This window comes from Pseudochaenichthys georgianus, chromosome 1 (genome assembly GCF_902827115.2).
Source record: "Pseudochaenichthys georgianus chromosome 1, fPseGeo1.2, whole genome shotgun sequence".
NCBI classification, from domain to species: domain Eukaryota; kingdom Metazoa; phylum Chordata; class Actinopteri; order Perciformes; family Channichthyidae; genus Pseudochaenichthys; species Pseudochaenichthys georgianus.
The window spans coordinates 17,341,119-17,366,169 of NC_047503.1; the positions used below are offsets into that span (position 1 = coordinate 17,341,119).

Below are 25,051 nucleotides of genomic sequence, written 5' to 3' on the forward strand. Positions count from 1 at the left end.
CACAATTGTGTGTTTTGTTTGTAGGGTGTGGATTTGAAAAGATAACCATAACTCGTTTTCCTTTCGGAGCAAATGAAAGCAACACTTGTGGAAAAGTGCAGTGGCTGAGTACTTAGTCACATTCCTCTGCTGGTAGCACTTTGTTTATAGGTTGTAGCTGATCACGTGATAGGAGGGATTATGCAATCCGCACCTCAGCGCGAGTGGCTCCGTCCGACGTGACGTCCCGATGATGTCGTGTTGGAGGCGTTGGCCGGTGTCAATGTGTGCTCAGCCTCCGCAGAAGAAGAACACCGTCCTCTGAAAGAATCCTTCAGAGTAACCGGAGTGAACTACTTTGAAGCTTAACCTTTCTTTAGTTTGTATTCGTACTACCACTACGTTATTTGAAGTTATCAAAATGATAAAGAACGGGCACCACGCCGCGGAGGAGCAGCGGGAGGAGGACTCAGTTTGCCGTACACCGGGTGGCTCTGCGTGCAGCCCGGAGAAAAGGAAGCGCGTCGTCCGGTTATGGTGTGACGGCTGGTGAGTCCCGGTGCCCGCCGCTGACATCCTGTCGGTGCTGCTTTATTTAACCCTGTCCCGCAATTTGTAGTCCTATACGCAGTTATTTTGCAACACAGTGGTGGGTTGGCAGGCTAATGCTAGCTAGCTAACGATACATACATTAGCAGAAGTTTACCTAGTTCATCATTCATACATATCTAACTAATCATAGCAAATGTTACTTTATCTTGTATTTTTTCATTAAAACGTATACTTTGTATCTTTAATAGCAGCACAACCTAAAACTAATAAATCAGGCATCACATGTTTTGCTACATGTTAATATACCAGCTGTTAGCATCTGCTAGCAGTTCCTATGGCACCGTTATGGGCGAGGTCCTCTTAGTCCACTGCCTCATAGTAAGGCTGAGGTTATTCTGAAATGTGTGAAACTAAACCCAGACAAAATGGACACTAAAGGTTATTTAAAGGTTAGAAATGACCTAAAGTTAAAAACCTATGGCGTGTTATGTTGCATACTAGTCTTAAACCCACCACAATGACTTGCTGCTGACCCAGAGAAAATGTATATATAAAGCAGTCATACCCTCTCGTCTCATATTCTGCATGAAATCCTGCTGTTTACACATCCAAGGTTGCCTAAAAAAGAGTCTTGGCAGGGATGAATGTTTGATGCCTTTTGATGCTGGGTAATAACCTAAAAATAGGTCCAGAATGGAGATGACTCAAGGGTGTTTATGTTGTCTTCCGAGTAGGTTGGTTGTGACACTCAAATAATGAGTCGGACATCAATATCTGGTTATTGTCATTGTCATTGTCATTGCTTAAATCAGGAGTGTGCACGCACTTCTAAAATAAAGAGGAGAGCTTCTGCACCTAAAGTAAACAGACCATGAAAGGAACACAGTGCAGGAGTCCACTTATGAATACACCTAGCTGTTATAGTTTAATATAGGTGTAATAGACTTGTGGACCTTAGAGCCCTGCAGTGAGTAAATGATGTATTGTTATTTTAAACTCTCGCTCACCAACCATGATCCTCACGTGATGAAACTGCAGCCAAGGAGACAACGGAATCCAAATGCGCAACACATAAATCCTCTCCTGGACTCACTCCCTGCTCATAGAAGTGGCCTATAACACGGCCTATCTCATGTGGAGGTTATAAATAACTAGCATAGTGAACATGTTGTTCAGTGTGACGCAAAAGTGCCATGTTGTTATGGTAGATAGGGGTTCCCTCTTCCTGGGGGATTCAAAGGGCTTGTGTTTAGGCAATTCATTTTGCAGCAGTTTAGTTTAATTGTCAATAAAACAAATTATATAAACACCCAGCAGAGCGTAATAGTTATTGGTTTCAGGACAACCACAGAAACATACTGTCAAAAGAGCACCTGCTAAATATTAAATGATAAAAATACTTTAACTGCGCCAAGAGGATCAGTCTAATAACAACTGCTTTCACTTACAGTATTGACAAAAAGGTGGGTCAAGAATACATTGTAGGTTATTGTTTTGATAACTATCACCATGTTACAAATATGCAGTATGTGGACATTGTTGTTGGTCTTACTCACTCTAGTTACATTTGACAGATTACTTTTTTTTGGGCAGCTATAAAACACATTCGGCCCATTAATCACAGAGTACACCTGGAAAAGTAGGCTTCACCTTTATTTATTCACTTTGTCTCTCACTAAAACCCTCACTCACAGATGTTGAAAACAGCAAGCCGTGTTCTGCATATACATCCCTCTAAAGTCTATCTACAGCGAGGAGATAGTGTCTAAGATCCTGACTAGGTGAGGTGCGGGAAGTAAGGGGATTATCCTTAAGTGTGTTCAGACTAGCAGCTTGTGCTAATAATATTATAGAGGAGAGGTCTACCCACAGGAGTTTGTTATTGAACTTGGCAGTATTGTGAAATAAGTGTTTTGAAAATATAGGAATGTCAAGCTGCAGGGTGCTCAACTGAACCACATGTTCATCAAAACCTAAAGAAACATTAAAAGAGCTGAGCAACGCTTCCGGTGAGCAAGGCGAGTGAGATGGCTGCTTAATATTTAGCTCTCGATAGCGATTGGAAATCAACCCCCTTAACTCGCCTAGTAATATACAAATCGATGTAATTGTATTGGAATGAGAGGGGGAAAGAGAACTAGAAGTCAAAAGAAAGGTGACAAACTAGAAAGACAGAATTCACCGGAGATGGAAGACGTTCAAAGCTCTGTTAGCTCACAACAGGACTCGGCAGACACCATGCGCTCAGTGCTCCAGGAAATATGCGATTTCAGGGCTGAGCATAAAGTGGACTTAAACAAACGTAAATAAGAAATCAAGGGAGACATGAAATCTGAACTCAAAGATATGAAGCAGGACATTTACCAAAAACTTTCTGCGAACTCTGCGCTAACCCAGGCCCACGAAACTAGGCTGAAAGAAGCGGAGAAACGAATTGATGAGGCGGAGACAGTAAACATGGCTATGTAACAGAGAGCCATGCAGGGGAAACTGGTGGATTTGGAAGGTCGATCCAGGAGAAATAATATGCGCATTTATGGAGTACCTGAAGAGAAGGAAGGTAACTCCATGTCTGACTTTGTGGATCAACTTTTTAAAACTGAACTCGCTTTACCGGACACCAACCTACGGATACAACGCGCTCATAGAGCTGTGGCTCGCAAACCGGAAAGGAATGCACAGCCAAGGTCCATAGTGGTGAACTTTCTGGAGTTTACCACCAAAGAAAGGGTACTGAAAAAGGCCTGGGAAAAGAAGATACTGATGGAAGGGCGACGTCTATCGTTCGATCGCGACTATGCAACGGAGGTCGTCCTGAAGCGCAAGGCGTACGTGGGAATAAAGAGGGTCCTTAAAGAGAAAAATATACTTTTCCAGACACCTCTCGACAGGATACGTATTCACTGGGACTCGGGAACATGCACATACGACAGTGCGCAAGATGCAGCGCAGGAGCTGAGGAGGAGAGGTTTCTCCGTGGAGATACCAGACCGCAACGCTTCAGAGCTGTACCCGGAGATGGAGCGTCCCCACCAGACCAAGACATGGCAACGCGTCGGAGAGAGTAGTGCAGGTGGGGGCGAGACCGCGAGCAGAGTAAGGAAGAGGCTACAGGAATATGAGCGGATCCCTCCCGAGACTAACTGATTCATATTATTTATATATATATATATATATATATATATATATATATATATATTCACTGTACAGTGTTTCCCACAGAATTTGATTCAATTAGTGGGGGCGCCCCCCCCCCCCGGCAAGAAAAGCCAAAGGCCCCTTAACCTATTCGGGTGGTCCACGCATCCACCCCCCCCTCAAATAAGATAAAACATGCGAGTTCATGGCTACTGTAGACAACGTTGTTGTTGCTCTGTGTTGCGTTGTGAATGAGTGAAACACACCGGAGTTGAGGGTCTGTGGGGTTTACTCTCCCAAAAATATAATTTACAATTTAGGCATTTAGCAGACTCCTTATTCCAAAGCGACTTACAATGACCAATTACAGGGACATTCTCCCTGGAGTAACCGAGGGCTAACTGCCTTACTCAAGGGCACACTAGTAGTGGTGTTCCAGGCAGGATTTGAACTCGCAACCTTCCGATCATCAGCCCACCTCACTATCCATTAGAGTTAGACCACCAAAAAAAAAAAGAAGAAAAAAAAAAGGATAATAATATATATATATATTTTTATGAGATCCATTTGTGGTGGACGATATTTAATTGTGGCGGCACACCACAAATAAATCAATGTATGGGAAACACTGCTGTATATATTTGCCACGACTTCATTTGGATTATATAAGTGCTATCGAAGGCCGTTGGACTACTAGGATGCGTGAGATTGCGTGTTTCACCACTAGTGAGGGGCCCTCCAGGAGGAGGCTCTCCCCTCTTCCTGCCAACGGGGACTTAAGCTGGCGAGGAATCACCCTACCTTGGAAGTTTACGTTTTCCTTTTTACGTTCTACGTTCACTACACATAGGCCAGATGTTCAGGTCTGTGTATTTTTCAGTTGTCTGGAGTTTTGTGAATGCAAAGAATTGGGCAATTTAAATACCGTACAATAATATAAAATTGATGTCACTTAATGTAAATAGAATGAATGAAGGAGCAAGGTCCTGGCTAAATTGAAAAAATAAAAGGCCCAAGTACTATTTTTACAAGAAACTCATCTGCCTCAACAGGAACATGAAAAACTAAAACGCTTTGGTTTTAAAAATACATTCTATAGTTCTTACAAACCTAGCCAGAAGAGGGGAGTGGCCATCCTTATTTCAAATGCAGTTCAATTTGAACTCCATAAAGAAGTTAGGGACAAACGTATGTATTAGTGAAAGGAAAACTTGAAAATGCAGTGGTGACATTGGTTAATGTATATGCCCCCCCAGAGAGTAACACATTTATTTTTTTAAATCTGTTTGACCTCATTGCATTAGAGACTGAGGGTATTTTGATATGTGGAGGCAAGGGTGTAACTTTTGGTTTGATAAGTGGGGGGGACACAAAACAGGGGGTCCTCCACAATTAAACATTTTCTCAATTGAATTCCATTTCCTGCCTTTCTACAAATATACTAGGGACTATATGTTAACAAATCCAAGAACAATGTGTAGTGTATATAATGAGTGTGCACACTTATCTAGTATCCTATCCATGTGAACCTGTTTTATTTGTGATGACCTCACATCCTCTAGGGGGGTCCGGGGGCATGCACCCCCGGGCAGATTTGTTTCTTTAAATTGAAGTTGAATGCATCAATCTGGTGCACTTTGAGGGCAACATTAAGAGATGTATGAATACAGTTCTCAACACCCATATGAAACGGAACTGTATATATTTCAATAATCAAAAAACCATTAGAATATGCTCACAACCAATAACACATCATTGATAAACTCCTCTCCTATCTTTATCTTACCTAGTCTGCATTCTTTCTTTTTATTTATGCATATTTGACTAATCACTCCCCATTCAAACTGTTTTTTATTTTTTACTGACCTATAGTACACATTGGAAGGATTTCTTAACTTATTTTATATACAACTAATATTACATGGATGGAAATATTTGTTTAAACTTTACATAGATGACCAAACCGTTTGAGACCCACTGAGATAACTTAGACTAACGTTTACAATCGAATTGCTCAGAGTCCTTTACCTCCCTGAGCTGACGTTATCTCAGCCTCTCAGTCCGACAGGAGAGGACTCTCCCTCTCCTTATTGTTGAAACAGTTTATAATCTCCGTTAGCTCCGAGCTAGCACCAGATGCTAACAACAACCCCCGTCTCTCTCTCTCTCTCTCTCTCTCTCTATCTCTCTCTCTCTTTCTCTCTTTCTCTCTCTTTGCTTGTAACAAAGTAACATATTTACCAACACATGTTCTACGCTAGGGATCGACCGATATGGCTTTTTCAAGGCCGATACCGATACCGATTATTAGTAATCAAGGAGACCGATAACCGATATTTGGAACCGATATACATTTGCAGTAAAATCAGAAAATCTATAGTGTCAAAATGTAGAATAACACAAACTCCAACACAACTCAACACAACTTCTTTGAAATGCATTTAAGCACATATTATGTTTAATGAACTTTTAAACATCTTACAACTGGTTTCCTCTCTGTGCCCTTTTCTTTAGTGCAGTCATCTGCAATGAGTTAGAGAGAGACAAGAAGTGGGGCTGCAGGCTGACATGCTTAACTAACAATAATGCTTAATTTATTATATCTGTCTATCTAGCATAAAATCCCAATAAACTGCTAGCAACTGCAAAACACTAGTGCTAGCTAATGTTTTACAAACTATTACAAGTGAGGCTATTACAGTAGACCTAACGTTAGACTAGTAGCCTCACTTCTAATATTTTGCTAAACATTTGCTAAATACATGTTGATTAGCTAATGAGCTTCACAGATCAACCTGAAAAACTGCGAGGCTCCACTCGCAGCCCCCCCTCCGCACCACAGTTACTCCGCTGCGAGACGCTGCACGCACCCCAACTCTGACTGACTTCCCGCGTCCCTGTGTAACTGGGAAGCTGATAGAATTGGATCAATAGATCGTGCTGTTTTTGCAACTTCAGCATAGGGGATTGGGATGTTTATTGAATTTCGGCTTTCAACTGATTTACCTTCGAAACACATGTATGGCTCTGCCGCTCAGCGATGCTGCTTGCCTCTGTCTGTGTCTGCGTTCTTCGCACATGCCTGTAATCTGAGAAGGTCCCGCCTCTATGGCTGGCTCCCGCCCGGAAAATCTTCAGTGTTGATTGACACTTCAGTAATAGCCTATCAGATAGCGCTATGGGCGGGACATTGCTCGTGTACAGAGAGTGGTGACTGCAGACAGAGAAACTGCCGCATCAGAGCCAAAGTGTTATCGGCAATTTTATTAAAAAAAAGGCCGATACCGATAATCGGTCAAATGAGGAATATCGGCCCCGATAATCGGCCTGGCCGATAATCGGTCGACCCCTACGCGGCCACTACATACTTACATTTAAATGTGTGTTCCCTAACAAAAAATTGTTAGGGAAACAATGCTTATATAAAGAGGTACAGTACAGCGCTGCACCATCAGTGTCTGATTTATTAAAACAACAACCTTGTAACTGAGAAACACTTAAATGCTACATTTCAAATGTTTACAATCCATCACTAAATTCATGGCAAACCAATTTTAACATCATGCAATAACACTAAGACGACATTAGTTGCATTGAACTGATCTTTTTAATAAGTTGTAGTTAGAATGTAGTGAGAAACATGGGCTTGAGCTTCACTGAGGATCTTTGTCATTCTGACAGGGAGGCAAACTGCAGTTATTACACTTCGCGTTTTGAAATATGTGTAACTCTGTTAATATAAAACCCACACTGCTTAAACTTCGTTACTTTTCCTAAAATTTGTATATTTATTTATTTTGGGTCGTGGGGAATGAAGAGAAAAAGATATATGAGCATTTTATGAGCATGGGATTTTGACCCCTCATATAAGCATATGCATAATGCTATACTTTGCGGCCACACGCCGTTGCCAAGCAACGCTTATATGGACCAGCACCAGAGGCGTTCCCATACACACAGGCGTTGGAGCTGTTCTTCATGAAATCCCAGAAGGATGAAGTGCTCTGACAAACAGTGCCATCTTTGCGCAAAATGATTATACAGGAATGAAAAGTCAATAAATAAACATGTTGTTAAAACCTTTTTTTTATTTTTATTTTTTATCTCGCACCCCCCCCCCGCCCGCTGCCACCACCCGCCCAAGTATATTTCAGATCTGTGGGAAACACTGTTATTGTTTACGTCCTTTGATAAGCAGGCAGTCATATCATTAACTAGAACTAGCTAGATCTGATAGATTTTGACATAAACGTGAGTGAAGTATAACCGGACGCGAGAGAGAGATCAGATATCAGATCAGCTACTGGGGGGTATACTGCGAAGCAGGATTTTCGCTTAGCCGGCTAAATTCAGGGAAAACTCCGGCTTTCCGGTCATCCGAAGCTGGTTTTCTTTTTAGCAGGCTAGATCTCCATGGTAATATATGCTAAGCAGCTAACCTGGTCGGGACCAGGTTATGTTGCAGGCTAAGAGCTCAACTCAGTGAAAGCACTGCCTGCTGACCAATCAGAGCTCAGTGTGCGGAGTTTAAAGCGATCAAGTCATATTACAGGAGAAAGGAAATACAGAAAAGCTGCCGTTGCAGGAAAGACGGCCGGCAAAAATCACCGACTGTGTGAACGTGAACATTAATAGAATATCACCTCCATCTTCAGAGCAATCTGACTATTATAACATTAGCGTTAAGAAAGCTTACTTAAATATCGGCCACAACATAAGTAACCGGATCAGAGTACATTAAGTACAGTCCGCGGCATATCACTTCATAATGTATCATATATCTCCTTATCTGAGTCAGCTGAGCCGTATCTGGCCGTGCAACACTCACAGTGTCACATACTGTATGCAGAAGTATTATTTTAAGCAACACATTAAGTTGACGAAACACTCGAGACAAATGTAATTAAAGTCAGATCGTGTCTTAGACGGGGCAGTGATATCATAAACCTGTTAATGTACGCATTCAAACACTTTTTCTTTTTCCAGCTGTATTCACCTTGCAGGTGCAGCTATGTGGCTTTGATCCTGGATAAAGTGTTTAAGTCATGGATGTTTAAAGTTTAACTTCTTAATTTTTGACTAGTATTAACGTTCACTTTTCATTCAGGAAGTATGACGCTGCGCTGTCAGTACGCTTCTCCATGTTTGTGATTGGTCGAATGCTCCAAATACCACCCCTTTCATGTGAACGCGCACCTAACTAGATAGGACACGGCTGGCTTGAGCGATCCACTTGATAACCAGCGTCGTAGTACAGTTTAGCGAGAGCGCGTATGTTTTGGATTAGGCCAACCGGCTAACTCAAACATATCCAGGTTAGGTTGAACCAGCTTCGTAGTATAGGCCCCTGCTGAAGGAGAACACGCAGCTCTGCATGATCACAGCTCCGCCGCTGTGACGGACCGTTGAGCAGAGCAAAATACACTAAGAGTTAGACCTAACACACTTAGCTATTTCATCTACTCTGGAACAAGCTAAACTAGTTATCCATCCATCCATCCATCTTCTCCCGCTTATCCGTGGTCGGGTCGCGGGGGTAGCAGTTCCAGCAGAGAGCCCCAAACTTTCTTTTCCCTGGCGACATCAACCAGCTCTGACTGGGGGATCCCAAGGCGCTCCCAGGCCAGCGAAGAGATATAATCCCTCCACCTGGTCCTAGGTCTACCCCTTGGTCTCTTCCCAGCTGGACGTGCCTGGAACACCTCCCTAGGGAGGCGCCCAGGTGGCATCCTAACTAGGTGCCCGAACCACCTCAACTGGCTTCTTTCGACGCGAAGGAGGAGCGGCTCAACTCCAAGTCCCTCCCTGATGACCGAACTTCTCACCTTATCTCTAAGGGAGACACCAGCCACCCGGCGGAGGAAACCCATCTCGGCCGCTTGTATCCGCGATCTCGTTCTTTCGGTCATGACCCATCCTTCATGACCATAGGTGAGGGTAGGAACGAAAATGGCCCGGTAGACAGAGAGCTTTGCCTTCCGGCTCAGCTCCCTTTTCGTCACAACGGTGCGGTAAAGCGACTGCAATACCGCTCCCGCTGCTCCGATTCTCCGGCCCATCTCACGCTCCATTGATCCCTCACTCGAGAACAAGACCCCGAGATACTTGAACTCCTTCACTTGGGGTAAGGACTCATTCCCTACTTGGAGTGGACAGTCCATCGGTTTCCTGCTGAGAACCATGGCCTCAGATTTGGAGGTGCTGATCCTCATCCCAGCCGCTTCACACTCGGTTGCGAACCGATCCAGTGAGTGCTGAAGGTCACAGACCGATGAAGCCATCAGAACCACATCATCTGCAAAAAGCAGTGGTGCAATCCTTAGTCCACCGAACTGCAGACCCCCCCCCCCACGACTACGCCTCGAAATCCGATCCATGTATATTACAAACAGGATTGGTGACAAAGCGCAGCCCTGGCGGAGGCCAACCCTCACCGGAAATGGGTCCGACTTACTGCCGAGGACCCGGACACAGCTCTCGCTTTGGGAGTACAGAGATTGGATGGCCCTGAGTAGAGACCCCCTCACCCCATACTCCCGCAGCACCTCCCACAGTAACTCCCTGGGAACCCGGTCATACGCCTTCTCCAAGTCTACAAAACACATGTAGACCGGATAAGCGTACTCCCAGGCCCCCTCCAGGATCCTTGCGAGAGTAAAAAGCTGATCCGTCGTTCCACGACCAGGACGGAATCCGCATTGTTCCTCCTCAATCTGAGGTTCGACAATCGGCCTGACCCTCCTTTCGAGTACCTTGGAGTAAACTTTCCCGGGGAGGCTGAGTAGTGTGATGCCTCTGTAATTGGCACACACCCTCTGATCCCCCTTTTTGAAAAGGGGGACCACCACCCCGGTCTGCCACTCCTTCGGTACCGTTTCCGACTTCCACGCAACGTTGATGAGACGTGTCAACCATGACAGTCCCTCAACACCCAGAGCCTTCAGCATTTCCGGGTGGATCTCATCCACCCCCGGGGCTTTGCCACTGTGGAGTTGTTTGACGACCTCAGTGACCTCCCCCCGGGAGATTGGCGTTGATCCCCCGTCATACTCCAGCTCTGCCTCTAACATAGAGGGCGGAGTTGTCGGGTTCAGGAGTTCCTCAAAGTGTTCCTTCCAACGTCCCAACACTCCATCAGTTGAGGTCAACAACGTCCCATCCTTACTGTACACAGCTTGGATGGTTCCCTGCTTCCCCCTCCTGAGGTGTCGGACAGTTTTCCAGAACAACTTTGGTGCCGCCCGAAAGTCCTTCTCCATGTCTTCTCCGAACTTCTCCCACACCCGCTGCTTTGCCTCGGCCACGGATGAGGCTGCTGCCCTTCGGGCCTGTCGGTACCTTGCAACTGCTTCGGGAGTCCCCCGGGATAACAAATCCCTGAAGGCCTCCTTCTTCAGTCGGACGGCTTCCCTGACCACCGGTGTCCACCAGGAGGTTCGAGGGTTACCGCCCCTTGAGGCACCTAAGACCTTGAGACCACAGCTCCCCACCGCGGCTTCGGCAATAGAGGCTTTGAACACCGACCACTCTGGTTCAATGTCCCCAACCTCCACAGGAATGCCCGAAAAGCTCCGCCGGAGGTGTGAGTTGAAGGCCTCCTGAACTTGGGCCTCCTCCAGACGTTCCCAGTTCACCCGAACTACACGTTTGGGCTTACCAGGTCTATCCAGAGGCTTCCCCCGCCACTCGACCCAACTCACCACCAGATGGTGATCAGTTGACAACTCCGCCCCTCTCTTTACCCGAGTGTCCAAAACATACGGCCTCAGGTCCGATGATACGATAACGAAATCGATCATGGACCTTCTGCCTAGGGTGCTCTGGTACCACGTACACTTATGAGCATCCTTATGTTCGAACATGGTGTTTGTTATGGCCAATCCATGACTAGCACAGAAGTCCAGTAACAAACCACCACTCCGGTTCAGATCAGGGGGGCCGTTCCTCCCAATCACGCCCCTCCAAGTGTCTCCATCATTGTCCACATGTGCGTTGAAGTCTCCCAGCAAGACTAAGGAGTCCCCTTCAGGAGCCCCATACAGGACTCTTTCCAGGGTCTCCAAGAAGGCCGAATACTCTGAACTGCTGTTGGGTGCATAAGCACACACAACAGTCAGAGTTTTCCCCCCCATAACCCGCAGGCGTAGGGAGGCGACCCTCTCGTCCACTGGGGTAAACTCCAACAACGAAGCACCTAACCGGGGACTTGTGAGTATTTATTTAAATTGAGAGATTCCTGTCCGTGACTCACAGAATCTGCTGCTGCCCACAGCTGTTTTATAGAAGGAAAACATCCTTCACTTTATGAAATCTCTGTGGCACCAGTGGCCTGTACTACGAAGCAGGATTTGCTATTTACACTATTCATTCATGAAGTATGACGCTGCGCTGTCAGCATGCGTCTCCATGTTTGTGATTGGTCAAATGTTGGTAACCAACACGTGAACGCACTCTCAGCCGGACAGAGAAACCCTGGTTGATTTGTTGAGTTAATAACCAACTTCGTAGGACCGCTTAGCGACATCGCGTTTGTTAGGGTTAGTTAAGCCAGGTAAATCAAACATATCCAGGGTCTGTTGAACTGGCTTCGTCGTACAGGGCACTAGAGGCAATAACGTGTAATTCAGCAGAATCTGAAGAGCAGCACCAGCTGCAAAGAGCGGTGCCTTTTACTGTTTACTTCACTGCGTTGCCCTTCATTAGAACCGCTGGATAGAGATCGAGGCTGCTACGTTTAACCACACACACCTCTACACACATCGAACTACCAGAGTATTCCCCCTCGTTTTATGAAGGATATGTCCTGAAGGATGTGTGTGTGTGTGTGTGTGTGTGTGTGTGTGTGTGTGTGTGTGTGTGTGTGTGTGTGTGTGTGTGTGTGTGTGTGTGTGTGTGTGTGTGTGTGTGTGTGTGTGTGTGTGTGTGTGTGTGTGTGTGTGTGTGTGTGTGTGTGTGTGTGTGTGTGTGTGTGTGTGTGTGTGTGTGTGTGTGTGTGTGTGTGTGTGTGTGTGTGTGTGTGTGTGTGTCGGCATTTGTTTTCAAATTACCACGAACAGTAATTTACACAAATCTGGTTCTCCATAGTTATATGTATATTCCCAAGTGAAAGAAATTCGTTTAATCTTAATCTCGATGTGCTATAGTCCTGCCGGAGTGCACCGGAACGAACGATACTATCATAAACAAATGCCCACACACACACAAAACGAGGCCACGCTTTAGTAACTCGTGCGCACGCTTTAGTAACTCGTGCGCACGCTTTAGTAACTCGTGCGCACGAGTTACTAAAGCGTGCGCACGTTTTATTTATTTTTCTCTCTGTGAACCCTCCAGGGCTCCGTACTTATTCAGCGAGCTGAACGAGACTGACGGGCTGTCGGGAGAGGAAAAGAGAGCACCCCGTTTATTGTTCCCATTTTATTATCCAGAATTATTGTAAACTTTTGAAGAAAGTAGTTAATCTACTATTAGTAGTTTGTTTAAATGCATTAATTACGTTGTTTTTTTCATTAACATAAAATAAATCTCACGTACCCCCTGCAGTACTCCAACGTACCCCTAGGGGTCCGCGTACCCCTATTTGAGAACCACTGCTGTACGGTATATGTGAATATTGAAGGTCTTCAGACAACTAGTATTTAATGTGCTTTATTTTACAACTGATTTGTGTGTATTATGTTTTGTCGTTCTGTTATTATTGTTGTGAAAACACAATAAAAACATAAGTGTAAAAACATCCTAATCATCTAGGAATATGACTCTTATTGGCACACTGTACGAAGCGTCTGCAATCATTGGCTTTCTCACAGATAAACTAGAGAATGTTTTCAGAGCAAAGGCCACACACACACTTTCCTCTACTGTGCAAGTCCAGCATGAATCTAGATTCAAATACAGATAAGATCAAGTTAAAAGACAGAGCCAGAAGAGTAGGCCAGTCAAAGCCCTCATGCAAATGTAAAAGACAATGGTGCTGGAGAAAGCTGTAGCTGGGGGCTGTTCATGGTTAAGGCCACGTCCCTTATTGTTGTGTGTTTATCTGTTTGTTTTGATTCAGTTTGTCCCTCTGTTCTTTGAGCGCAGACAGCGTGTGTTGTTATCTGTGACATTGTATTCTCTTCTGTCTGTCTCCACAGTTATGACATGGTTCACTACGGTCACTCCAACCAGCTGCGGCAGGCCAAAGCCATGGGAGACTACCTCATAGTCGGAGTGCACACAGATGGTACACACATACATACACACATTCTGACATGGATATCTGTTAAAGGGGCCCTATTGTGCTTTTGGGGGTTTTCCTTTCCCTGTAGATTTATATAGGTTCTTGTCCATGTAAATGTTCTGCAAAGGCTAAATTCCCAAAGTTCCCTCAAGAGGGAGTTTCTCTCCCACACAGACCCGTCTCCCCTTTCTGAAATGCCTCCTTTGTTTACGTCTGTAACATAATAACATCACAATGTATCACTTGAGCTTCTATTGGCTAGCACTCCAACACACTGTAAATGATAGGTTAAGGAACATCTCTAAGCTGTTGACTAATCACAACAGAGCCGGCCAGCTAGCCAATCAGAGCAGACTGGGCTCTGGTTTCAGACAGAGGGTGAAAAGAGGTGCTGCAGCACAGGCAGTATGAGAACAATAAAGTGCTTTTTGAACATTAAAGCATGGAGACATGTCCCAGTAGAGACACAGAATACAAAAATAAACCTTAAAAAGGATGATCTGTATAATCCTTTCTGTGATAAACTGTTATTACTGACTAACTTGTATGGTACTGTACAATAAAGTTATTTCTAATCAAATAAAAACAACACAACTCTGTCAGCTGCAAAGACAACCAGAATAAGAATCGTAGAAACATCTCATCTGAGACTTTTGACTTGTTATTACTTTTAAGAGGCTGAATAGTTAGTCGATTGTTAATGTTTACATGTATATGGTCACTTGTGTAATATAGACTGATGCCAGCTACAGATGTTCATATGGCTGCAGTCTTAATGATCTGATTACATTGCAGGAACTAAATTGGTATAAATCAAGATGTGCACTTCAGATACACATTAGACAACAAGTCAAAGCCAGCAAGAATAACAACAGCAGGTAAATGGAAAATACGCAAAAAGATATAAGGAAAATATGAATTAAGATCAACCTGAGGATAAATTCAGTCTTTCACTATGGTGTTATTTTATAATTGCACACATAGGCCCGAAATACACACACAACTGTACCTTTAAACATGCACTAATGAAGATGGGGTTTGACTCCTAGCATCTAGTTGCTTTTAGAGGCCGGTAAAAAGTTGCTGTAGCTCTTTCTTTGGTGATACATTTCGAGAGCTCTGATGCTCATTTTTCAGCATGATGATGCAAGTTATTTTCTTTATTTGCAACGATCACTGCTTTGTTCATCTAAAAGCGAATTTAATTACATGAAATAACACATATTTCTACTAACAAGAAATTACATACATTTAATTGATAATATAATATTTTTGGGGGGAAATTGACTTATTAGTCATTAATAAGACCATTTCATGTCAGATTGGACTGAGTGTAACAGTTGTACCACACGTTTGGAAAGGCCACACAACTTAAAATCACTATTAGCGGTATATAAAAGGACAAAATAGGATTTGGAGGAGTAAGGCTAAATACAATTCAGATACAACTAAACTCAAATCTAATTCATCAAAGTTACATTGCAGCTTTTCAAAAACGCTGTGGGAAACTGTTTTAGCCTTTGTTTAAAATAACTGAGTTGTAGTAGATCTGTTCCAGTACTGTGGTGCATAAACAGTGAACGCTGCAGCTCCTTGTTTAGTTGGTTCCTCTGGGGACTGTAAGCTGACCTGTCCCTGATTATATGAAGAGTCTGGATGCTCCTCGGCACAGCAGCAGATCTGTTATACATTGTAGTTGAGTGTGCTGAATGCAGCACTTAGCGATTAGGACTACAGAGTAGGGCTGCTCATTTGACTAGAATGTTATCAAAGTTGCAACATTCAAATTGCAGGAAGCAGCCTATTTGCTAAAGTGTTAAACACCATTTTGGATGAAGTATTGTGGAGCTGCAGAGTCATCCATCTTCTGCAGACCTAACAAAACATGTATGTTCGGCACAGATCCTCCTAGTAAAGAGAATAACAGAAAATGGTCAATCCTTCTAATATGTTGAATCATCAACGCAAGACAGTGAACGTATTTGCAGTTAGTTATTTTTGTCCATATGTGCAGTCCTAATTGAGAGTCAATACATATGAATTTCATTTATTAAAACTGTATTTCCCCCCATGCCCTCTCACAGCTGAGATTTCAAAGCACAAGGGTCCTCCGGTCTTCACTCAGGAAGAACGCTACAAGATGGTACGGGCCATCAAGTGGGTGGATGAGATCGTAGAAGGAGCGCCCTACGTCACCACGCTGGAGACCCTCGACAAGTACAACTGTGACTCCTGTGTGCACGGAGGTGAGCCGTCTTAGGGCTAATAGTCCCACTCAGTGATGTGATAAAGCTTCTACATGTGATGACTAATATCTATGTTTATGTGTTACAGATGACATAACGCTGACGGTAGACGGTAAGGACACGTATGCAGAGGTGAAGCGTTTAGGCCGCTACCGGGAATGTAGACGCACACAGGGGGTCTCCACCACAGACCTGGTGGGGCGGATGCTTCTCATGACCAAAACCCATCACAGCAACATGGTGAGTAAAGCTGCGTTTGAACGTAACATCAAGGTTATAAGTTCATGTTCATAACCAGTTGTTGTGTTTACATTCTTTGTTTTACTTTTAAATATAGTGTGATTGCGATTTATGCATGTGTTTATTTTGGCGCATGGTTACATTTATAAAGGTCAACTATGGTGGCTGTGAGTGCAAGCTGCGTAGATACTCTATAACAGTGGTTCTCAACTGGTGGGTCGTGGACCCGTTTCGAGTGGGTCGCAGATGTGTGAGTGAAGGCCAGATTTTCTAACGCTGTGCATGCAGTAGGCGTTGGACTGGAAGTACCGGAGACCATAAACGGTTTTGAAAACTTCTGTCACGTAGTGATCATCTTCTCAATAAAATATCTTTGCTGATGTTTTTTCGAGTCTTCTGGCCAATCAGAATCAAGATTGTTGCCGGAAGTCCCCACGGGGAATAACTTTGCGGTAGAACTATTCTTTATACATCCATGGGTACAACTTCAGATACAAATGAACACGTAATGAAATATGACCCCCGGTTTTATGATTGACAGGTCACAGAACAATGGGAGCTATCTACCCTTACCCACAATTTAAAGTAAGTCACACAGACTATCTCCTCTTTACTCTTCTCGCAGCAAGCTGTCAGAACAAAGTGAAAAACAAACAATGGCATAAAATATTATTAATATGTCGGGTAGCAATAGATTTATTTATTTTCTTCTCACTCACAGACGAATACTGAAACATTTCGACGAACAAGCCTTCCTCTACGACCTGGCTGCTATCAAGTGGGACAGAATTAGCTTGATCCCTGACATCGATGCTGCATGGTCCTTCTTTTATGACTCCTTTAGTATGGTAATCAATAAACATGCTCCCATAAAAAAAACCGATGTAGTCCTTGGTTTAACCGAGATTTAGCTGAACTGCTTCACCTCAAGAACTCCACCTGGCGCAGGGCTCGTCACTCAAAATCCCACGACGATTGGCTATCATTCAGGAAAATTAGAAATAAATCTATACAGGCTATCCGCAAAGCCAAGGTTGATTACTTCCATAATCAATTCAACCTCTGTGGATCCAATCCAAGGACATTCTGGAAAACAGTGAAAGAGATGGAGAATAAACCCCCATCCTCTCATCTCCCTAACTCCCTCCTTATTGAGGACACAGTAGTCACCGGTAATGAACGCATAGCAGAGCTCTTTAACCAGCACTTTGTTAAATGTGGGAACCTATTTGGCTCGATAGCGCCTCCTAAGCCCCACCAACACTCCGCCACCCAGCCCCTCTAGCGCAGCCCCACGTCACAGCTTCTGCCTACAGGAAGTTAGTGAGAACGATGTGCTGGAGGTCCTTAGCAAACTTGACCCCAACAAACCTGCAGGTCTTGATGGGCTAGACCCCTTCTTTTTTAAAGTTGCAGCCCCGATTATTGCAGAAGCTATCTCCCACCTTTGTAATCTGTCCATACAGACAGCAGTGCTACCTTCTGCCTGGAAGGCAGCCTCAGTGCAACCTTTGTTTAAAGGGGGGAAACCATGCTGACCCCAACTGCTATCGTCCAATATCCATTCTACCCTGTATAGCGAAAGTGTTCGAAAAGTTAGTTTGCAAACAGCTAACATGGTTTCTGAAGACTTACAACATACTATCTGACATGCAGTCTGGGTTCCGTGCAGGACATGGGTGTGAGACGGCGACTCTCAAAGTCCTAAATGATATCATCAATGCCCTTGACTCCAGACAATACTGTGCTGCCATTTTCATCAATCTTGCCAAAGCCTTCGACACTGTAGATCACCAACTGCTTCTGGGAAAACTTAGATGCATTGGTGTCACTAACCAATCGATAGCCTGGTTTGAAAACTACCTGTCTATGCGCACCCAGTGTGTAAAATCTGAAAATCTGATGACACAGCCCCTATCCATCTCTAAGGGAGTACCACAAGGCTCTATTCTAGCACCCATCTTATTCTCAATATATATAAATGACATGGAGAAATCAGTGGGCAACTCCTCTATCCACCTATATGCTGATGACACGATTCTGTACATTGCTGGCCCTTCCCCGGATACTGTCCTGAAAACTCTTCAGGATAGTTTTCAGAGAATCCAGTCACATCTCTCTGCCCTCGGCCTGGTCCTGAACACCACTAAAACCAAGATCATGTGGTTTGGCCGCAGTGGTGCCTCCCAAACTGGCACTATTGTGACCGCCGATGGCCGGGACCTCGAAATAGTTCAATCTTATTAATACCTTGGAATTTGGATTGACAGTAATCTGTCATTCTCAGAACATCTCTCCAAAATTCAGACCAAGGTCAAAGCTAGACTCAGCTTTCTATACAGGAATCGCTCCTCATTCACTTCATCTGCTAAACTCTCTCTGGTCCAGATGACTGTCCTTCCTCTGTTCGACTACGGTGATACCATCTACCGCTCGGCGTGTAAAGGAGCTCTCGATCATTTAGACGTTCTGTATCACTCCGCCATCCGCTTCACCACCAATGCCCCCTACAGGACACACCACTGTGACCTGTACTCTCCGGCTAACTGGCCCTCTCTTGAGACCAGACGCAACATCCACTGGCTGATGTTTGTTTACAAAACACTTCTAGGCCTCACCCCCTTCTACCTCACACAATTACTGCAACTCCGCACACCCCCAACGCACAACACCCGGTCAGCTACAAGCATCCTGTTAAAGATCCCCAAAGCCCATACATCCTTTGGCCGCTCCGCCTTGCAGTGTGCAGCGGCAGATAGCTGGAATGTCTTTCAAAAAACGTTGAAAATGAAAACCTTTGTCTCCCCCCGCACCTTCAATGTCACTATTATTGACACCCTGGTGCACACATGTAGCTGCTTTGCCTGATGCTGATTTTAATGACTGATTGAACCACAGCAATATTGTTTTAGAGTTTTTATATGTTTAACTGCTATGCCTGTCATCTTTGCTCTATGTGTTTGTGTTGTCTCCTGGGTTCTGAAGTGCCCGGAGTCTGTCTTTTTATTTATTTTTTCTCCCAAACCCCATCCCCTCAGGAAGCCTTTGCCTCCTGTCAGGTCATCATTGTAAATAAGAATTTGTTCTTAATTGATTTTCCTGGATAAATAAAGGTTCTACTACTACTACTACTAGAGTGTACCAGAATGTGTAGTTTATATGTTAGTATTTCTAAGAATCCCCCCAGACCCCCCTGCTGGGGTTGGGTTTTCAGCATGTGTGCCTTTTTTTATTAGTTAGTTCAGCTTTGATTCCATCATCTCATTAAACCTTTTTTAAAAGCATACTTTAGTTCTGTAAAGGGATATAAGGGATATATGCACTGTACTTCACTTTTATTAATATTGTATGCTGCAAAGCGTATATTTTACAGCACGATCTTTTGTTGAATAGAGTGGTTCAAAATGTCGGGTCGCGATCTATTGACAAAGGAAAAAGTGGGTCCCGAGGCCTGACCAGTTGAGAACCACTGCTCTATAAGACCCTTAACACACAACTATAAACCTTCTTAAGTGTGTGTTTGAAGATATGCTCATTACTTATTAACATTTTAGTGTATGAGCTTGTTTGTTGGTTTTGGTGTCACATCTCTTCCTCTTTAATGTTTTCTGCAGGATAACCCAGATTACCAGCAGCACACAGACAACTTTGGGAAAGTGAGTAGCATGGGTTGATTTGAGTCAAACCTCATCATGTAAATCAATCAATCAATCAATGTTTATTTGTATAGCCCAATATCACAAATGTTACATTTGTCTCAGTGGACTTCACAGTTTGTACAGAATATCAGTATGACAATACGACACCCTCTGTCCTTAGACCCTCACATCGTACAAGGAAACACATGTTTTGTACACTGGATATCTGTTAGCAGCTTTTCTAAAAATGAGACACCACCTAGAGTTTGTTTATTTCCCCAGTGAAACACTTATCTTTTGTTTTAGGGTCCTAAAGGCCACAGTCCCTGGACAGGAGTGTCTCAGTTCCTCCAGACATCCCAGAAGATCATCCAGTTTGCCTCAGGAAAGGAGCCTCAGCCCGGAGACACCATCATCTACGTGGCCGGGGCATTCGACCTCTTCCGTATCCTTATTCTGCAGAAATGTCAATAATGGAAGAAATGATATCTATGGTGCATGTTGTCGTTTCCTTGACCACACTTTCCTTGCAGACATTGGTCATGTTGACTTCTTAGAGATGGTCTATAAGCAGGCAGAGAGGCCCTACGTCATCGTGGGTCTGCACTTTGACCAGGTACACACACATATCTCAGAGAAGCGTTCACAAAATAAATCCCACCATGCTGGGACAGTAGTTTACAAACATTCGGATCAAACTAATGAAAGATTGTCTTCCCTCTCTTCAGGAGGTGAATCGGTACAAGGGGAAGAACTATCCAATCATGAACATCCATGAGAGGACGCTGAGTGTCCTGGCCTGTCGGGTGAGTTCACAAACACATACACACATATGCAACGCCCTGTTAATGTTCATCACAGCGGGATGTATTTCCAGCCTGAATACCCACAGTGCATCAGGCCGGACTTGGCTCTGCTCCCTCCATTCCTGCTGGTCAGCTATCAGTCTGGAACAAAGCGTCTCTGTGCCCCCAGCTGCACTCTGTGTGTTTGTGTTCAATTTAAACCAACTTATGAGAACAGAGAACAGTGCACAGAACAAATACGTAACGCAATCCTAACACCGCCACATTGCCGTGCTCTGCCATCAGTTCTACTCAGTGCCAGATGACGCATTCCCAATTGAAGCAGTGAACTGTAAAAGCACCTTTGCCCCTTGAGCTGTGTCGCATCGCATCCACAACACGCTCGTCTGTTTAACTTTGAGGCTGAAATGCCCTGACTGGTGTTAGGCAGTGGAATGAAAGAAAACGTGACTTTGTTGTTTTGAATCTGTCTCTTTCCTCTCTACAGTACGTCTCGGAGGTGGTGATTGGTGCTCCCTATGCAGTGGGCAAAGATCTGCTGGATCACTTTAGGGTAAAATGCCTTTTTTAAAGATTTGTTCTTCCCCAGATTATTTATTTAATCCTCTTTTTTAACCAGGATGGCACCTTTTTATTTAATACATCAAGAGAGTCTTAGCCAGAAGATTGAATATTTTACACAAACGTTAATAAATGTCAGCAATTTCTTCTGGCAACAAAGGTAAAAACAAAATGTGTTCCTAAAGTAAAAACACTGTTTTAATAAGTTATGTTATGTATTAAAAAGGTTAGTGTTCCATTGGGGTGTCATCGAAACGTTAGAAGTCACTATACTGCGTAGTGTGTCTGCACTGTTCAATTTTAAGAAGTAAATATTTCAAATTTCAAAACTAACTGAGATCAAAAAACTAGTTACAGCTCTTAAAGCTTAGACTTTCTTTTTCTTTTTTAAACAGGTTAAAGATTTTCAAAAGTCTTGGACAGTGTGGTGCATACAAATAGATCACTATTTTGCTTTATGCTTTTAAAAGGTTCTCCCTAAGATCATTTTGTGTTGATTATATATTAGAAAAAGCCCAGTACTTAACTGTGTGGCACCCTCTTGTGGACATATTGAATATGAGAAGAAAACCCATCATCTTGAGCGTATTAAGATCTGTCGGATACCCTCTAGGTCAGGGTTCTCACATTTTTCAGGCAAAGGATCCCTTAGCTGAAAGAGAGATGGAGCGGGCAAACCCCCACCCATGTAGAAAACGGAGTTGCGTGTTGAACTGGACCATATGTAGGACAGCCTAAAGTGCCACGTATAAACATACCTTTTTATGGTGCATACAATACTAAGCTATTCAAATACAAATTATAATACAAATATAACTAGCTTGCTGTTATAGATATGTAGCACAAAAGGGATTTAATTTATCATTTTAAACATTTTAATTCTTTAAAGTCTAATAATAAATAAATAAAAACAATATTTGTCAAAATATTATCAAACAATAATTTGGCGGCCCCCCTGCAGTAACTAATTTGCTCATTCTGTTGTTCACACACACTACTTGTACACTGTTCGTACCTAAAGTGCCCCTGACAAGAGTCTACTTGTGAAAATGTGTGACGATAGATAAAAAGGATTCACCAGTTCATGTGTAAAGTTTCCTCTCTCTCCAGTTTCCTTCCTCTGCACATGATATGGGGTTTAACCAGGTGTGTTTGTGTACCTGTGCAGGTGGACCTGGTGTGTCATGGCAAGACGGAGGTGTTTCCTGACAAGGACACGTCAGACCCCTACGCCGTGAGTACGGGCTCCTGTTGTCTCTGATCAAAGTGCAGCACCCCCTGCCACTGTACTGCATTTATATTTTATATGTGTATATCGTTGAGAATATTTCAAGCTCAAAAAATGTCCTGGCTTACAGTCTGATTCACACTGAGGCATGTTTTGCTCATATAAGCATAGGAAAGGAACACCTTACATTCCCTAACAGCAATCCAATTTTCCTAATGTCCAATGTGGCTTTGCCTTTTCAATTGTTTGGTGATGGCAGGCATGTGTCCTCAAAACAGCCCCATGAGGAGCGTTTTCGGATACCGCTATGAGCACTCTTAAGTTAGAATGAATATCAATTTTGAAAAATGAGCGGAGTACCTAATTGGTTAGAATGATGTGTGTTATTACTTCATTCAGGTTTTTATTAAGTGAAAGTATAGGCCTCATTACTCAGGATATGTTTGGGAATATTTGGAGCATGGCCTTTTTTGGTTATATCACTATGTGTGTTGTGCCCTTAGGAGCCTAAGAAGAGGGGGGTCTTCAGGGCAGTCGACAGCGCGAACAATCTCACCACTGATGACATCGTCCAGAGAATAATTGCAAACAGGTCAGTGACTCCTCATTAACTTAACTGGCATCCCCTGATCACCTTTACCTGCATCCGATTTATCGCTGTAGAGATGATTATGAATCTTTTGGATCTTTTTCTTGTGTCGTCAGGCTGCAGTTTGAAGCCAGGAACCAGAAGAAGGAGGCCAAGGAGATGGCAGTGATCGAGGCGATGAACAGGAAAGAGCAGGATCAGAGTGAAGGTGCAGCCCAGCCCGCTCACTAGTGGCACCTCAGACCTGCTTCTGTGTGTGGTTCACTCGTCGCGGTACACTCAGCTTTAAGACTCAACTGACCCAGGCAGCACAGCCACTGGGTGAAGAATCCTGCATTAAATATCTGTTGTGGCAGTGTGTCGTGCACTGAGTTAGCTCCTCTCAACCTTCTTCTATTACTTCTCCAGCCTAATGCGATTAAAATAGATCTGCCTCGACAACAAATCAAAGAATCCAAACCAACCTTCAAAATCTATTTTAACCTCTCGTCCTCCACAGAGATGGTTTTAATGTGTGTCTTCTTCTTCTGTCATGTTTTGTCTTCGTCCATGAATTCACACACTGTGTTCCTGTAAAGGTGTGTAAGTGATATGTTGGGTTTGTAATAAGCCATAACTTAAATGTTTTTAGATTTTAAGCCATGTTTCTTTTAAAGATCGGTCTTAGAAGTGGCATCTTTTACATTGAATGTAGTAAAATAAAATGTATACACTGGGTAAAAAAATATATATTTAGAAGTCACTATGTTTTTGTCCATACTAAAAAAACATTATTTCAATGTTGATTTATTCGTGGAGCAGTCTTTTTAATTTCAATTGTGGATTTAACTACCTGACTTTGCACCCAGCTAGTGTGTGTGTTTTTATGTTTGAGCGATTGAGTGGAGTGAAGATAATGAGTGAGCGTTTGCACTGTAACTGACAGTAATGTCGTGCCTCATTCCTAACGGTATAACTAATTTAAGATCTGTGAATTGCACCAAAAATGTAAACTCTGTCTCTGACCTTCTCAACTCGAAAAAAATGTTCTGCAAATCTATTATGTTTTCTCCTCTTTCTCCTCTTTCACCAGAGAATCCAATAACGTTCACATTTGGACCTAGTCTCACTTTCAAACTGCTTCTGTAGAAGTTTACAGTCTTTTGATTTTCCTGTTATTATGGGGCATATTACTCTGAGGTGAATTGTTAAAGGTGCGAGACAATTTGTGTTTTATAAATATGTTTCTAAATATCAATCACTAAATTGCAACTTGTAAATGTCCCTTTTAATAAATACATTGGAAATATTGTCATGTGTGTTTGACTGCAGTAGGGCTGTGCAGCAGAGATCTTTGTTGGATCAGCACATCGTCACAGATCACTGACTCTGTGAAATGAGGACACAGCCGTTCAAAAGCTGCTAAATCCTCCTGTCCCGTCCCGATCACGCTGCTCTCAGACTTGAACAAAAACTGCAAACCCGTCACCTCATTACAAGCACAAAGGGCCTTTAATCCCCCGGCCTGAGCAGCGCCCCCGAGGAGCTTCGGCAGGAAGGATCCTCCTACCCCTCAGCCGAGAGACATCCAGATCTCACTATCTCATTTGGTCTAAGCTGTTTTTGTATTGAGGCCTATTGTAGTTAATGGAGTAGCAATTACAAGTATTTATTTTACACCAGGAAGACCCAATGGTCATTTAGCTGTCAGGCTTCAGAAAGAAAAACATGTAATTACAAATTATAAATGTATTTTTGTAAGTGCAGTGGCTCTAGAAGACAGGAAGTATTCCCAAAAAAGATACAAAGAATAATAAGGAAATAGTTTCTTACCAAAAATGTGGTTTAATTGTTTTAACTTTTCTCAAATTCA

The 25,051-nt window shown here is 43.4% G+C and overlaps 1 protein-coding gene across 1 annotated transcript; it reads left to right on the plus strand.

Annotated features, from left to right (window-relative positions):
• Positions 1-222: 222 nt before the first annotated feature.
• On the plus strand, positions 223-24,489 carry pcyt2 (phosphate cytidylyltransferase 2, ethanolamine). Its single transcript, XM_034100652.2, has 12 exons — positions 223-528; positions 13,806-13,894; positions 15,976-16,137; positions 16,226-16,377; positions 19,992-20,033; positions 20,322-20,460; positions 20,549-20,631; positions 20,744-20,821; positions 21,309-21,374; positions 22,551-22,616; positions 23,114-23,202; positions 23,316-24,489. Exons 1-12 carry the CDS (start codon positions 401-403, stop codon positions 23,428-23,430), a joined length of 1,209 nt encoding a protein of 402 aa, XP_033956543.1. The 5' UTR covers positions 223-400; the 3' UTR covers positions 23,431-24,489.
• Positions 24,490-25,051: the final 562 nt, after the last annotated feature.